The sequence below is a fragment of the Ornithodoros turicata genome, chromosome 3 (genome assembly GCF_037126465.1).
Source record: "Ornithodoros turicata isolate Travis chromosome 3, ASM3712646v1, whole genome shotgun sequence".
In the NCBI taxonomy this organism is placed as follows: Eukaryota; Metazoa; Arthropoda; class Arachnida; order Ixodida; family Argasidae; genus Ornithodoros; species Ornithodoros turicata.
Window position 1 is genome coordinate 13928231 of NC_088203.1, and position 17560 is coordinate 13945790.

General features: G+C 45.4%; 1 protein-coding gene across 1 annotated transcript; it reads left to right on the forward strand.

Annotated features, from left to right (window-relative positions):
- Nucleotides 1–1822: 1822 nt before the first annotated feature.
- On the forward strand, nucleotides 1823–12176 carry LOC135388158 (U11/U12 small nuclear ribonucleoprotein 48 kDa protein-like). The gene is made up of 9 exons (XM_064617528.1): nucleotides 1823–1977; nucleotides 2079–2192; nucleotides 2254–2320; nucleotides 2380–2436; nucleotides 4375–4557; nucleotides 6100–6215; nucleotides 6325–6416; nucleotides 7606–7731; nucleotides 8779–12176. The coding sequence occupies exons 1-9, from the start codon at nucleotides 1849–1851 to the stop codon at nucleotides 8852–8854; spliced, it is 960 nt and encodes a 319-aa protein (XP_064473598.1). The 5' UTR covers nucleotides 1823–1848; the 3' UTR covers nucleotides 8855–12176.
- The last annotated feature ends 5384 nt before the right edge of the window (nucleotides 12177–17560 follow it).

The following is a 17560-nucleotide window of genomic DNA, read 5'->3' on the forward strand; positions in this document are numbered from 1 at the left end:
TGGCCATTTACAAATGTTCTGATAATGAAAACACAGCATAAATGCTATGCCTGGTTGGTTTAAGTTCTTGGAAGGTAGAATGAGATGGGCCAGAGGTGGCACATCTCTGAGCCCCGCAGTCAGTGTACGCACATGCGTGTACAGGTATGCGCGTGTATAACTTTACAAAAATGAGTCAGTCCTATGTGCACCCTGAAAATCTCAACAACTTGTCTGGGGGATTTCCCACTTTACGTCACTTCAGGTTCAACGTTGCCTTTTGTGAAAGAGAAACAGATTCCACTGGGGTGCCACAGGCAAACGTAGAATTCCACAAGGGGAAAAAGCTTGGGGGGGAATACGTGTTTCTCCAGAGGATTTCAGCTACAGCTTGACTCTGTGGAGATGTCGACAGTCGACTGTAGGGAGCAGGCTGGTGCCGGCGCAGACATCGCCTGGTGGGAGGGTTGTCCATCCAATCCGGCAGGTTTCGCTGGTTCTGTCATTTCCCTGGATCGGATTGGATCGAGGGAGGGCCCGTGCTCGTGGGTCGCTCCTCTTGGCTGTGATTCGAAGGTGGCTGCATTTCGCTGCTTTCTCTTTGCCGCCTCCCATGCCAGCAGAAGTTTCTTAGTGGTTGAGATGTTGTGTTCTTCAAAATTTGATGTTTAAGCAAAGAAGGGTTTCCAGTGTTTTGTTGCAGATGTCATGTGTTTTGCAGGGCTGGGCGGTCTAGGAGAATATGGCGAAGATGTTCTTGGCCTGTACCACACAATTTGCACATTGCACTTTCCGATTGGAAGGGTTGATTCAGTCGATTCCTGGTCAGGAGGGGCTCTGTACGTGCTTGGAAGAGTAGTCTGCTGACTTTATCTCCACTGTAGAAATTTTCCGGTGCTGGGACACACTTATATTCGATGTCTTGATGAAAACGGGAAAGCCGTTGTCAGTACCAGCGTCTACTTTTCGCCTCCAGGGGGACAAGTGGGGAAATACGTATTCTTGCTACCCGAAAGTTGTTGCGCCCCTTTAGGTGGGCTCAGGGGAGGCAGTTAGCACCCCCCATACACGCCGGCCCTGGCAGTTGTCGAGGGTGACCCAGGGCTGCTACAAATAGGCTGTTGGAAGAATGTGCAGTCTTTAATTGAATTCAATTGTTTATTTATACCATTTAGCTTATTCGCGCGATCCCGGGTCTTATGCAGTTCCTCCTTGCATGTAGCGTTTTGCTGAAATTTTATTGCCTTCGGATAAAATAGTGGATATTCAAAGATTGCTGAGCTTAGTGAGATTCTTGATAAACCACTGCCCACTGCTACAAACAACGTATGAACTGCCCTCTGGAACTGCAGTCCAATCAGCCCAACCACACTCAATGGCAGAATGGGGGGGGGGGGGGGGGGATGTAAGGGGAAGGTGCGGTCAGCCTGCTCTGAAGTGGCAGCTTTGTGCACCCGGGGGAAGGAGAAGCGGGAGGGGAGAGATGATGGTGGCACAGGAGAGGAAGCGGGCGTGCTAACCCTCTTGCTATGGGATTTGACCCACCACAGAAAACATGCGAGCATCCCTCAGTAGTTTCCATTGGGATGCTTCCTGTACGACGGTAAGCGCCAGGATGAGGATTAGGGGCGACGCAGTAGATGGGTAGACTGCACCAACGGGCCAAGGGGTGGCTGCACCGGTCAGAAACCTTTTCCGTCATTTCCGTTCCACCCTTGGTGAAAAAAGTAAACTGAGGGGAGACAATGGTGCAGCACCATTTTTGATGAAAATAAATATGATTAAATGTTCACTGTACAGTCTGCACACTTCGTCGGACCACCGCTCGTGGCGCTGCATGTGTTTGGTGCGTTTATAAAAAAAAAAAATATGGCGGCCGTGATCGAAGCACGCGAAAAACAACTCAGAAAAATCGAGAGTTTCGTGAATAAGACAGAGAAAAGTTTAAATTCTTTGTTATCAAGCTTAAACTGGACAAAGGAACGAATACTGAAAAAGGTGAGAAATTTCTAAAGAGGCATACTGGCATGACCCCCACAGCCCTCAAGAATTCGCAGACCAACGCAAAGGACGGTTGATGAGAAAATGTATGCTTTCAGGTGAACTATGTCACCTGCCCGTTTGATCCTGGACATAAGATGCCCCAGTCATCTTTGGAAAAGCACGTTGAATTGTGCTCTTGGCTCCGCGATGGTTACAGCAGATCCGATAAGGTCAGCTGCAGCGCACTTGTGCCAGCGAAATGTCAACTTGCTCAAAACGCTTTTCTTTTAGGAAAAGGAACTGCCCAGCTCCGATTTCTTCTACAAAAATTCCACCTCGGTTGTTCCTGTACACATAGGTGATATATCGGTTTTCTCTCCTCTTTGCACAGTGTGAATTTAAACTTTTTCCCTCCAGATAGGGAAACACAGCAGAAGATACTTACTCAAGCTGCATTCAGGGGCGACGTTCCTGGTAAGCAAGCTTCTGCTACAGTTCAAATGATTTGCAAACGCTAGAGAAACTGCAGTTTGTGATTCACTGTATCCTTAAAACAGTGAAATGTGAAACACTGCACAATATTCTGCACATTTTTGCGTGGAGTGAAAGCGAAAGTATCATCATCAGTGATAAATTTAAATGCAACTAAGATGAAAGTTTAAGGGAAAGGAAACAACCACCAAGAAGGCGACTGCAGAGACACGGAACACAAGAAAACAGAGGACTAGTCGCGTTTCTTGTTCCAAGAGGAACACATGTTTCTTATGAAAAACAGGACTAGGACTTGATACGAATGTGTCTTGTCGTAAACATTGAAAGCGTGACTAGTCCTGTGTTTTCTCATGTCCCATATTTTCTGCTGTCGCCTTCCTGGTGGTTCTATACCAACCAGTCCAATAGTTGCTTCAAGGATAACAGCACACAGCCCTTATTGATTTATTGACAGGAAATCTTTCTCCCTGATAGCAAGGGAAAAGGGTATTGAAGCAGATGAGGAAGCTTAACGTGCTTCTGATAGATAAGCTCAGTGTATACAGTAGTGTATGGCATAACATGGTGTGTCACCTGTTCCAGCATATGTATTGCTGCTGCTGGCAACACTAGTTGGATGGATTTTTTTTCCACGGTGCTTTTTGTATCCTCTTCGCATGTATCCTTTTACATCCTAAGTCTAAGAGGAACACCGGGTTCACTACCTTATGTGACCCCCTAAAAAAGCCTGAAACAGGTGTACAATCAGCTGGAAGTGTGCTCTTGTTTGAGTCAGAGCACCGTTTAGTACACACAAAAAGCGTTGGGTGGAATACCAGATGTATCTGATGAGAGAAAGGGAGCTGCTTGTATTAAGTGGGAAGCTTTTTGTACCGCATGAGCGAATTGAAATTATGTAGTTATGCTAGTGGTCGCGATTATGAACTCAAACTGGATATTTAGATTCACTGAATAGCTTCAGAGTACTGCAACTGATGTAAAACTGCAAGTTCTACGCCAGGGGCCGCCATATTGGTCTGTTAAGTTCGTCTGCTATGTTAATGACGGATCCCGTTGCAGACGTTCGTTCGTTCTTCATTATTCGACCATGCTTTTGCATCTTCCTTTACGACAATGGATCGAGGCCCTCTAAAGAAAATCGTGCATGCTGTTACGGTCACCATGAGTTCCTAGCCAACCATCATCCCAAATGACATTGGTCTCCCACTGATCTGTTGAAAAAAGGGGGCGTACGCCTTTTTCGGTACATAATTGGTAGGGAAAAAGGCGTACGCCTCCTGTTTTCCACAACTCAGGGGCGAGAATGATGTTACTAGGAATGACAGTTGGCTAGGAGCTATGCTGTGAAGCTCATTTTTAAGAGTGCGTGGTTCCACTGGCGTGTCAGCAAAATGCCGCGGATTTGCAGATTTTGTCCAGTGGGAGAGTGGCGCTCTCAATGTTGCCAGACGGCCGTCGGCATAGTGCCAGGGAAAATGAATGCAACCCTGAGCAATGCTATTCAGTGACTCTACGCATCTCCAGTGCACAGGCAATTTGGTTCAGTTTTAGACTTCCAAATGCTTCCCAGGTTACTAACCGAAACGTCCAGCTGATGCAGAAGGTGGCCAGATTGATGACGTGTCTTCATCAGTAGCGTTAATTGTAATCCTGCCGATAAACACGAGGGAACAAAACATGTTGCAAGATCACAAACGGATCAAAAACATTTTTTTCACGCGTGTGCAATGAGCTTCCACGTTTAAAATAATTGGTGTGGACGGTTCTTCAGCACGGATACTTTGAGGCACCAATAAATTGGAGAATTGAGTCACACGGCTACCGCACAGGCATGTTCCGGTATCTCCGACCGAGCTCATGTTTCAACCGTCACCCCCCAGTCTTGCTGTTTTTAGCTTAACGTACTTTAATCGCAAACAGCCGAAGCATGCCAGCAAGTGAAAGACGTGCCACGTACGATGGAGCGATGCTTTGCGGAGTTCACGCCTTCGGAGAGGTTCGCAATCTACGACTACGTGGTGGAGTGCGCAAGGGCCGCCAACAGGGGCGCCACCATCCGACTCGAGGACCTCCAGGTCGACTTTGAAAAGAAACCGAACGCGGGTAAGTATACTGCTACGATTTTTTCTACGTTGCGATCTGCTGGCAAGAGGGATAGACCAACTACGCCGACGCCACACTCCACCGATTTCTAGTACCGTAATAGTCAGTGATGGCCACTAACTGCTTCTACAGTACAGTTCTACAGCTTAACTACAACTACTAATACTTTGCGATTGAGTAGTTTAACTAGTAGTTCAACTACTTTTCAGGGGAGGTAGTTATAACTACTTCTTTAACTATTGCAATGTATTTTAACTACATCTCTAACTACTTAACGTTGTCCATCAATACCAATCCCATTCTGTAGTGTCCATGGGTACGTAAATATGAATCACAAGGAGTGATGAAAGTGAAGATTTATTACGCATGCAGGGCGCAATTGCTCTGCACCTCGGTTCTCATCAAACAAGTAGCTCAAGGTAAAAGTCGGAAGCACAATCGTGCCGTAAAGCTTCCAGCATAATCGGAAGTAGTTCGCGCCTGCAGTAACCTAACTACTGTAGTTAACTGCTCGAAATAGTAGTTTAACTAGTAGTTGCACACTACATTTCTGCAAGTAGTTGATAACTACTTTTTAACTATAATCAGGTAGTTTAACTAATAGTTTAACTACATGTAGCTAACTACTGGCCATCACTGGTAATAGTAGTTAATTTCACGGCCTTAATGATTTGTGAATTCGTGCGGAATCTGACGGAAGCAGAAATCGCTTAATCAGAGAGAGCGGGGGGTTCTTGACACCGCCAGCGGGACACAGCGAGAATTAGCGGGCCTCTAAGTGCCAGCGCCCATGCTTTTTCATCTCTGCTACGCCACGGAACCTTAAAGTAGCACAGAAGTTATTTTTAACACCCTGTTTTCTTCCTACAAAACCGTTAAGCAGGCCAGTAAGATGCACCATGCGAAGTAATTCACACCACAGAGTCATAATTATCGCAGAAATTGCAAAAAGCGACTGTGCGGAACGGCGGTGGAGAGCCGCACCAGCCTGTGATCTGCCTGGGACCTTGCGCTGACGCTACAAAGATCACGCTCGCTGATTGGTACAGAGAAATGTTGTCTGCTACTTGGCTTGTCAGGGTTCTGAAAAAGCATTGCTATTGGCTCGGTCATGATTCGGCCGCTCCTTCTATCCCTAATTCCTCGGGAGAACTGCCAAAACTGGTTAACTGCGCCAAGGGACAAGGTGCTGACCCCCACTGACTGGCGAACCAGAACGAGTTCTCCCTGTAAGCTTCGGTGACGTGGCATCATACCTCCTCCTCCTCGTTATACCCGGAGTGGCGAGTTAAGGGTGAACGCGCGGAGCCATGTTTATGTGAGTTTTTTTTTTTTTCTGGGAAACAAATTGCACGCATCAAAACCTTTCGCGCTATTCGGCAAAATGACACACACACTTTCATCAGATGTCTCAACCTGAAATTTTTTTTGGATGGCCCTCTGCACTCCTTTAATTCCGCAAAAATAAAGTTCGATCGCAAAACTCGAAAAAAATTTCTACTCTTACGGTAACCTGTTTCACCTCTTTTATTGGTGGTGCAGATGGTGAGCACACTCCCAGCCATTTGGAGATAAAGTCCCAGATGAGAGACTACAAGCGTCGCAGGCAGTCGTACAAGGGGAAGAATGTCCACATCACTCGCAAGAGTTACACTGAGGTACGCTCGTGAGCTTTTCTACAAATCCTCTGTGGGAATGCTGTTTTTACGTGGGTGTATATTTGAAAGGAGACTCGAAAACTGTGGTCAGTAAGTGGAATACTTTTAGGTAATGAAAGAAGTCATTGAAAACCAGACAGAATATCTGAAGCAGACGATGTCGGTGAAGGGCGAAAACGACCAGAGGGAACCGTCGGAGAGGTGGGTAGTGACATGTGCTGTATGTAGTGTTTCTTGCTGTGTTACGCAGTTGTTTACTGAAACGTTGCATCATGATCGTTGGACGTGTGTTAGTATGCAACGACAAACAACGTTGGGCTAGTTGGTAAGCGCTGGTATTGTCGCCTTCTTCTAGTCCGTGTTTTTGTGCGCTTTCTACCATGTCGTGTGTTAGTATGTCACATGGACTGTTGCCCCGTGTGTGGATCGGTACGTTTGATGCGGCCCCATCATGTTTGAAAGTGCCATGTTTTGTCTTGTTTTGGGACCAAATCGTGTTGCTGGTGGCTAAGCAGAGGATGTCCCCTTTTTTGTGTTGTAGGTATTAAGCAGGAGCTTATTTTAGTTACATAAAGTTACAATTAAGGTATATTAGTAATTGCGACTAATTTTGTTTTGTATTCTGGTGGTCCTTGTCGAATGCGGACCGCTGCCACACCCCTGCAGAATGCTAGTTTGCTCAAAATGGTGGACGGGAACAAATGGGCACTAAAGGAAATTGCAGATTAATTTGTGTTTCATGGGTGATTTCTGAAATCAAGGCCCAGTGCTTCTTAGGAGTGCCTTCACACAGTTTGGATAGCCAACGCTTGCATGTAGACACATTGTGCCCAGTAAAAATGGGACTTGCCTTACGCTTCTTGGAAGCCATCACTTCTGTTCACACCGGTCTCCAATGACTGACATCTGACGAAAAATGGGTCAATGAGGAGGCAGTGAATGCCAAGGACGTTTTCCATTGACACATTTCCATACAAGCAAACCTGAATAACACTCGTTCTCGAACACGATTTTCAGCACTTCACATCTAGATAACTGGATAAAAAGCCAAGCCAAGTAAAAGGCCAAAGGAAGTTTGTTCCCGATCACACAGACAGGGTGACGAGCTTTCCGGCTAACTGAGTTACGGATATGGGAGGCATGACCATTATCAAAACTAAAATGAAAAGCCATTCATTGTATCCAGAGTTACCAGTGTCCAGTAGTACTATTGGATGTGATGTGTTACATTTATGATGCAGGATTTTGCACACCAACACACATTTGAGACAACATTAGAAATAGTGCCATCTGCTCCAGCATTTTTTGGCAACGAATCTCATCAGTTGCCGCAATTGTGCTGTTCGGACCTTGCATCAAGTCTTATTGTGATGGTGGTTTGCTTTTCAAGGGTAAGATCCAGAACTCCCGAGCAATCTCCGCCGCCTCCTGACGACGAAGAGATGCAGATGCACAAACGGAGGCGTAGCCGTTCTCCGCAGCAATCAAGGGAAGAGAGGCGTTCCCACAAGCACAGGTATTCACTTTTGGGCTCGCTGGTCATGTTACTGCAAGTCTTATCACTTGGGCTATCAACCGTATGCCATTGTATATCTTTCCTGGAGACCGTATGCATGCACAGTTACTTTGGAGCACAAATTCCATGTGTAGGGAGCTATGAGGACAGTTACTGGGTTGCATAACTGCATACTTGTGGCCCTTTCCTGAGTATCATAGTTTCATATAATGCTGCAATTACCCCATGTGTTTACTGAAAAATTGCAAAGTGCAGCTTTTCTTTGATATTTTGTGCATAAGCCTCTGAACAAATGACGAAGGAAATGTGAAACTTCCTCAATTGCTGCTACTTCCTGAAAATTGCAGTAAATTATAGCAAATTGCAGCAAATTTGAACTTGGTGGACATAGCAGACATGCCACTTGAAGGTTCATCTTGTGTGTACACAATTAAGAGGCACTGCACAGCATTGTACTATGAAGCATGCTCTTGAATACACAGAACTAAGTACACATTTCTGTGAACGTTGGCATGTCTCTGCATCCATTCCAAATGAAAGGTCATTACAAGAACAATGCATTTAACGTGTGTACTTTGTTATTGCATATAATTCTTGGGGCATATTTTGGTAGTTCATTCATAGAGCATAGGTGCATGCATACTTCTGTAGTTGTTGGTGCATACTTTTTGCTAGCCCTATTTATCATGTAAATGTACCACAATGCTGGGAAACTGAGGCTCTGACATGCTTAAGGAGAGTTCCAGAACGGTGTCTCACGTATGTAGCCACGTTCTGTCTTGTCATGTTGAAGTATAACGATGTTTATTTATTATTTTATTCATTTTTAAATTTTTTTTCCTCTCCTTAAACGGATTTTGCAAGCATTAGATGCTCGCCCTTATTTGTGGGAAGGAACAACGTTTGGAAAAGCCCTTCCAAAGACAGAGGGAAAGAAAGAAAACAGAAAACATGCTCGTTTAAGATGACTGAGACAGAACCTGGTTCCAAGTGTTCCAAAATTAAAATTGATGCGTTCTTTCTGATGTCTATGATAATCTGTAACAGGTCCAGGGACAGAGAGCACAAAAAGAGGAGCCACAAGCACCACAAAAAGCACAAGAAACGCTCCACCGAGGACTGACGGAGTCCCGAGGGGCGAATCCTTGAACGATGACAAATCCTTTTCGTCTTTGTACTTCCAAAGACATACATTTGAATTGCACCGTGTTGTATTCGGTGATATCTGTCCTCCCACTAAGGAAGGTATGTTAGCAAACACCGTGCAGAAAATGGCTCAAAGCAAACTGCTACTGCATGATCACATTTTATTGTATCAACATTTGGTGTACAAAAATCTCCGTCACCACACACGGTCACGGTTGGTCACAGCCCCGATGAGTGCAGCAGTAGTACCAAGATACAGCAAAGTGTGTGCCGCCTTTCGTGCGGTGAAGCTGAACCACCTCAGCTCGTCACCGTCGCAGCACTGAAGTAGAAGCTGCACCATTTACATAGTGGGGGACTTGTATGACAACATGACTGGCACTTTATTCCTGTACACGGAGCAAGAGTGCGCTCAGCTGTACTGCATAGCAGTACTGCCAAATTTGTAAAAACAATATGTACCATAAAGTTTAGTGGACTTCTGTAGAAGTCTGATAACAATGTCCATAATGGAAATTGGATCAGAGAAAGAATGTCAGTGTTGCCACTTTTTTTGGTCCAGAAATTGGGCAGGAACTTGCCAAATTTTGAGACAGTATTATTTTATCTAATTTGTCGAGCTATGTGTAAAATTCAGTCACTCATTACATTAATATGTGTGACTCGTTCATAGTTCTTTGGATGCTCCAGCAGGTGTGTAGTTTACAAGCCTAACCAAGATTTCTTTCATCTTTCATCAGCATCTTTTAAAATGTTCGGTTAACTTTATTTGGCAACGCTGCTGTATAACCCCCAACACGCTGTGCATACTACTTCCACCCTGAGGCGGCAGCATGTCCATTATCCAAGCAAAAAAAAGGTTGGGCCACTCGGAAATCTTGTCCATTTCTTGCTCCACAAACATAACCTGACATCGTACAAAATGTTCACAACGGGCTGCACTCGACAGTGAAATAAACGTATGTGTACACAACACTGCTTGCACGAGACAATCTTCCGGGTAAGACTACAAATTAGAGGTGTGCGAATATTCGAAATTTCGAATACAAATCCAATATTCGCGATATTCGATTCCTATTCGAACATTTGATATTCGAAGTTTTCGAATATACGTAAAAGATGGAATATTCAAATTTTTTTAAAATATCATAGGAGACTCCAAACGCTGCTGCGGGCTGCACGCTGGAATTCCTACGTAGCGGCAACGAACATGAATAGTAGAACAGCTGTAAAGCGACGCGCGGAGCTTTCGAGGCACGATTATCTGCGAATGCATCGCGACACATTCGGTAACCGAAACCGAAACTAGTACACAGTTGTGCGCAGCCACCATTATAGTCTGCCCCTGCCAAACGCGAAACTGTGGTACGCTTCATGCATCGTCAGCGCAGTCGCGACTTCAGTGGATTGCCAACAAACTCTTAACGTCCGTGTTAGGCCAACAGTTTGGTGAAATTGCGGTTAAAAACCTAGATTTTGTTGGTGTTGAGCTGAACACCGCTGTTCACCTTGCCACTGCATGAGTCAAAACCCACGTCTCGAACACGGTTTTTCCGGTTCCTGCTTGTGGAAGTCAGCGATATACAAAAAAATCGTGGTCGTGTGCGATGACGGCGAAAATCGAGGAGTAGGACGTGACGACATTTCATGGCGTGATTTTGCTCGCGACTCTCGCGCGTTGGCGCGACAAAGTTTTGAGACGCGTACGCAGATTTTTGCAGTGAAATGAAAGGAGCACTGAACAGGAATGTGGCGGAGGCGCACACGCAACATCGGCGAGGATCGCGGTTTTACTGCGATAATAAATTAGGCTTTTCTAAACTATGCAGTTCTTGCCTACACGACAAATGCGGAAGGCATTGTCAGTGCAGGAAGAGAGCACTTGTTACGTTCGTTTTCCTTCTAAGATGTGCTCATCAGTAAACCATCACATATTCTGAACATGCCCTGGACTTCCATTCTGTCTGTTTTCACCAGCATGCCAATTGCCAACATAGGTATTCACTGTCCATGAAACATTTTTGAAGTAAAAGTAGTTTCTACAGTTTCCAGCTTGCTTCATGAGAACAGCGCATCGTTTCACTGTAAAAATCTTCTGACTGTACATGTGCATATAGGCACGTTTGCCTTCTGCGAAGCCTGTACATTAGTACATATTCCTTAGCACTTTTCAAGTGCATGTCCTGGGGCATTTTTCTAAGGATCAGCAGAACAGAATTGTGACCATGCTAGTCTTTAGAAGCCTTTATCCTATGACGGGATATTCGATTCGATATTCGTATTCGAAAATTTCAATGTTCGCACACTTCTACTACAAATCTAAAATATACAGCACATAATCCTCGTTCTCTGCCTTGTTCTTATCAGTAGTCAGGTACAATAATCCAGTTCAATGACAGATGGACTAGAAGTGGCCAGGAAACCGCCTCTCCACCCAGCTGTGTACACTCTTCAGCCAGAGTCACGTAATGAAGGACTCAGCAAAAGATAATGACGACACCCGGCCACCATTTTGCTCACAGAAAATGATCTGCATGTTGTCTAGTCTGTGTAAAAGTGACCCGCATATATCTGCCTTCGGTAGTTCAGCACCTTCTTCGTGCAACCTTCTCAAGTAAGGGAAACGTGGTGGTCTCCAAAGGTGTTCACGTGGCCGCTTTTTCGCCCCAGAAATGGCACCAGGTCGAGTGCCACGGACTGTGTCGTGCCGAGGTACATTGCCAATGTGAGAATGGGGAAAGCCTTTGAGACAGTTTGTGTGATGCAAAATCCAAGACCGCGTAGCAATTTCAAATGCTGCTCAAATTCACTGCTAATGGCTCTATCACAAGATTGGGAAAGCTAGAAATTGTATGACAGCTTGGAAGCTGTGCCGCCGTCCAGGTGTGCAGAGCCAGATCTACGATTTAGCCGCCCGTGGTTCGAAACTTAGAGCACTTTCCCGCAGCTTTCCCGCTCTGCAGTATGGGAAAAAGAAGAAAGAGGCTGGTAAAACACATTTTGTTCTTGTTGTTGTTGTGCCTCCTTGTTTGGCAGATTTTGAAAATGCACGTTGATCTAGTTTGATTCTCAGTTCTATAAACCGCCGGGATACTGTTCACCGTTTGATTGAATACAAAATGCGTGGGGCAGATCATAATATAGCACTGAGAGTGTAGTCATGAAGTATGCAGGATGCTTGTCGCTGAAATACCCAGTGTGTCTTACTCTTTCCTGTAAATGATATACTGAAATTAGAAAACGTGCAACTAACCTACTGGTACTTAAAAAAATAATAAATAAATAAACGGTTGTGCAGATGCGATGCGTACCAAGTTGTACTGCAGTGAACAACTACTACGAGAGTGTTTCAGTGCCTTGTACCACGTAGCAATAATTTAATTTAAGCGCAGCACAAAGATGTACATCCTGCGTCGTTCTTAGTCAGGGGTTTGAGCATGCCCTCCACTTATCTTCGTTTTTATCTCGATAATGAAGACGTTCCCAAATGACACTGACAAGGTGCAGGGACATCATTGGGGGCACATGCCACTTACCAACACTTACACATAAATAAAAACTGCATAACTCGCTTGCACCACTTTGCAATACTCCTACTTTGTCGTCTCGGTCGTTGCTGGCAGGCATTCCTGCGGTTTGTACAAATCTCTACGCACATTTTGAAAACACATTCACGTGGGTCGTAGCAACCTCTCGGTGATCGATGCTCTGCAGTATTTACAACCATGCACTGTCCAGTTCCTCGCTGCCTCCTGAGCGGTTGACATCAGCTATTCCTTCTCCATGAGTGGATGACTTGAAAGTGGACAGTGTTGCCAGGTTAAGAATTTGTCTGTCCAGACGTTGAGGGCGTTGTGCCTGGTGATGCCCCACCTGCACTCGTAGAGGCAGAATCTGGAATGGACATCGAATGGAAGCTCCGTTTATGGAGTGCTCTGGACGGAATGTGAGAGAGTTTGAGAGGGCTTCCCTTGAGTCAAAACTGGAACATAGTTTCAATGAAGCTTTCGGAAGTTACATAGTTCCAATGAAGTTATGAAGCTTTCGGATTTCTTTTTCTTTTTTTTTTTACAATTTGAGGGGTAAACATTATGCAAATCAACATGTGCTCTAAAATTCGTGCAGATTTGGGTGGAAAAACTTCCAGTATGCCAAATTCGGGGAGAAAATGGACTCTATTACGCAACTGAACTGTACGGGTTTGGTACATACAGTGATGTAATTATGTTTGCTGCCAAATAGGCTAGTGTGTGCATTAATTCCTACAGACTTTTCAGTGAGGACAATTTGTTGGGTAAAAATCGGGTTTCACACTTAAGAGGCAGCCTCCAATTCGGGGAAGAAAGGGGTTAAACCCTAAAACTAACTTCAGGCTCTAGTTATGAATCAACCGGGGGCAGATATGGCCTATGATTAGAGCCTGATATTTTAGGGTTATACCTGATTATGCCCGGTATTTACCCCTGATTCAAATGAGCAATAACATTGTTGAACCTGATATTACCCCAAAACTGCTGGAGCAGGGGGATGCAAAGTCATCAGAACTAACTTTGGAAACTGTGTTGTAAATGCATAAATATGATCATACAAACTGTCAGAACAGATGCATGGACTAAATATTGATACTCGGTGTCTACTGGTGTGTCATGTGTATTACGCTGAGTAGACCGAAGATTTACACCCGATTCAACCAGAATTGGGTTGAATCAGGCTCCGTTCAACCTGATTACGCCCGAATTATTGAAGCGAAATATAACCAGATATTTAACCGATTTTATTTTGGCCATTTTTTATTTTAAACCAATTTTTATTTTTTTTATATGATTGATTTTTGTTTGATTTTGATTTTTAGGATGATTTAGATAGACTAGTTAGTGTTTAGATAGCACTTGCGTTACTCATGGCATGCGGGAAGCAAAAGACAACACTCTACAGAACCGCAAATGTTGATCCAGGGCTAGAAAACAAGGTTAAGAAACCTATGAAAAATTCGGAATTATAATATTAAAATAGTGTTGCCGTACCTGAGCAGGAGAGCTTCTCAAAGCTGCACGGTAAGGATGCCGTGCTGACGTTGGCTCCTTCTTCTAAAATGTCTGGAAGCGCATTGCGTCGGCCCGTACGGCCCGTCTGCAGGAAGGCATCAAAGTTGGCTGCCTTGTTGGGGTCCACTGGTTGCTGCTCCACTTCCATGCTGTACTCTGTAATGAAATCAAGGTTGTGATGGTTATGAAGGAAGGGCTGCTGTGGTGTAATGTAAAGCTGGCAACTTGACGCCAAGGCAATACTTGGGTTGCTGCTGAACATGCTCTGATATTACGAGGGACATCTTTGGTGCCGTGGGGAAATAGAAGGACGAGAGTTGTTTCACAAGACGGAAAGGGGGACAAAAATGGAATCGACAGATGTGTGATTCAAATCCTGCTGCTGTCCGGCTTTTTGATGACTGCCATATTTCGAAAGAGTTATAGGGTTTAGGCCTTGCAGTTGCCTGTGCAGCTATACGAAAGTTCTGAAATCACTGGATAAATCTGCCGTAACTTGTAAGAAATATAGCACCATCTCGTCAAAATGATTCCAAAAGTGCCACATGTGAAGCACTTTTCATTGGCCTTCCCCAAGGTAATCCATCACGCATACGGCACGAAAGAGTGTGCCTTACCTACGTTAACCAAAAGTGGCAAACACTCGGAAGCACCTTGTGTGCCTTTACATGAATGACGCACATCATTATGCACCACTCCAGCAAATTCACCCATGATGTCTATCGTGGGCATCATTCAGCACAACGTCATGGACAGTAGTGTGATGTTGCCCTGATGATGGTATGTGAAGTTGAAGTCTAATGATGGGTGATGATGTTGATGTGATGGGCTGTGAATGAAGCAGTGGCATAGCCAGACCTCCAAAGCAGGGGGTCGATACGAACCCCCCCCACTGATCCCGTGTGTGCCCACGCACTCACACATACCTATGCATACAGGTGTGAGCTGACAACATCCCCTCCCAAAGTATATATATATATACACAGGGCGCATCACGTAAGACAGACCAGTATTTTTTTTAAATTCGTGATTAGTTTTTCTTTCGGAAAAGTCCTACCAGTCCTACCAGAGGCCTACCAGTAATTAGTGCAGCCGTTAATTAACGTTCATAATTAATCTTTATAATTAGTGAAAATGGGTTGATCACAGAATTGCAAAGTTGCATAGGCCTCAACCCCGAGGAGTCTCGTCCGTTAGAATTGAAACAACGGCGCTTTTCTAGTAAAAACTATGCGAAAATGCACAACTTTTGGTGGCCCATTTTTTCCTATCTCCCCCTCGGTATCCCACTTTCTCAACTGACATCAGGCTGTTCCTCAAAGCATGGAGCACCCCCACCTCCTAGTGTCCCAGTCGATACCACTAGTTTTTGTTTTGTAACCTGTGAGAACGTACCACACTTATCGAGCTGCGGAATCAGTGATTTTATTTTTGTTATCTGCGTGGTTTTTGGAAGGTCTGGAAGCTTTGCAATCAGCTTTCGGGCGCCGTTTTAGCGATAACATAGGTTGAAAAATGGCATCACTATTGCTCCTCGCACCTACGCCAGGGGACAAAGTGAGGTGCTCCATGTTTTGAGGAACAGCGTGATGTCAGTTGAGAAAGAGTGATACCGAGAGGTGGATAGGAAAAGTCGGTCGCCAATTTCGCGCAACGCTCGAAAGTTGCGCATTTTAGCATATAAAAGCGCTGCGGTTTCAGTAGACCTCTCCCTGTTTGTAAACAAATGACGTTATAGTGTTCGACAGAGCCACCAATCTGGTAGAATAGACGAGTTCAGAAAATCCCAGTGCTCTTTGCACACGCACTGCATTCTGGGCGCTTGCTGAGCGGACGAACTACGACTAATCCTTCACATTTCGCTTTCGCTGACCTTGACACGTCGTGGACAATGGACCGCTAGGGAAGAAATCGGAACAGTCAGGAGGCCACCCGTTTCTTTGGTATTAGTAAACTCCCACAGCTCAACGCGACGCTAAGCACTCTGGGATTTTCTGAACTCGTCTCGCTCGAAGCTAGTGGGCAAAGAAAGCCACGGTCTTGAGGGGACTACGATGGTTCCTTGAAAGGGACGCGAACTTCGGTCCTACTTTTCTTTGAATAGGAGGCAGTGAACAAGTGCCCATTCGTGGAACCCAGCCCTCCTCTTCCGATTTGTTTCGGTTCCAGCCTGTCTACCAACGTCGTGATGACGTTTCTCGGGTAGAGGTCTATTATATAGCGGACGAGACTCCTCAGCACTGATGCCCATAACTTTGCAGTTATATATCTCGTTGACCGGTGCTGTCAGCCATCTTTGTCTTCGCGTGCGCGCCCTCGTCCTTTCGCTAAAGTGTGCAAGTTCCCATTGCAGACTATCGACTGCGACTCTTGAAATAACATTCTGCGTACTCGGTACGTGATAGTTGAGTGTTCGGCGACCGGAGGCCCTGCAAATCGATCGTACCCGTTGCCGTGTCCCATGGCCATTGTCTTTGCAGGTATTTTAGAATCAACGCAGTCGAGATGTACGTATTTCAAGGTGCAACGCAGGCTCTCGATATAAGGAGGACTAATCTGAGATTTAACGGTAACAGGGTTCGATAAGAAACGAGCTGAATCTTTCGTCGAGCGAAAAGCAACCAACAGTCGTCGGCAGTCTTGTTCTTGTAACGCGTTCCCCGACACTTCGTAGGTTCGCAATTCGCGTTTGCTCTGCCTCCGCTGCGTAGGGTGGCCGTCGAATGGCCACAGAAGCCGCGCGTCGCATTAGTTTTCTTTTGTCAGCTGAGTTCCCCTGCTCGTGTTGCATCAGATGTAGTCAAGGATCTTCACCTCCGTTGCTTTATTTTCTCCCGCACGTCAGCCGGAAGCACCGTTTATTCCTCCTCTCAAACGCACGTGGTAGTGACCACTGATATGGTGTATGTGGTGTGGTCCTCTGGTGTATGTTCTACCCGAAGACATGTGACAACCGCGTTGCGTCTGGTTACTATCGTTCGCGGCATTGTTTTCAGTTTTTTTTTTCTTTTTTTCTACGACTAAAGAAAACAGCGAACCTCTCACGCGAGGTTGCTGCCAACGACTTTGCTGTCCACAACGGAGCTGGTGCATACTTTGTTCACACCTAGCTCACTATATTTATTTTTGCAAGACTCCGCCCGACCGTAAACGCCGGCGCTTCCAGAGGAACAAACTCTATTTTAGTCTCCCAACTTCATCAAAAACCATCCCTGGCCTTTTGTGACCTTTTCAGCTGGAAAATAATACGCAAACGGACCACACAAAAAAACTGTGCGTCTAAAGATAGCGCGTTCGATAGAGCCCAGCTTGCATTTTTCTTGGGACGCCTGCTCCACGAGGCATAATCCCTGGAGGGGAATCGAAAGTCTCTTTTAACGAGCATCGTAACATTTTGTTCGTTTTCTCTTCTAAACTTTAGGGGATTGAGCTGTCGTATTGCATTACACCTCACGGTTAGGTGCTCCTTCGCTGGGGGAAAGCCGCTTTCCAAGCCAGAAGACACGTGAAGATTAGGGGAGCGCGATAGGGTGCCCGGCCATGAGGATCATGCAAAGCAGATGGGGAACATATGTTAATATCAAATGGGGGGGGGGGGGGGGGGGGTAGATACGACAGCACGTGCCCTCCCGTTCGCC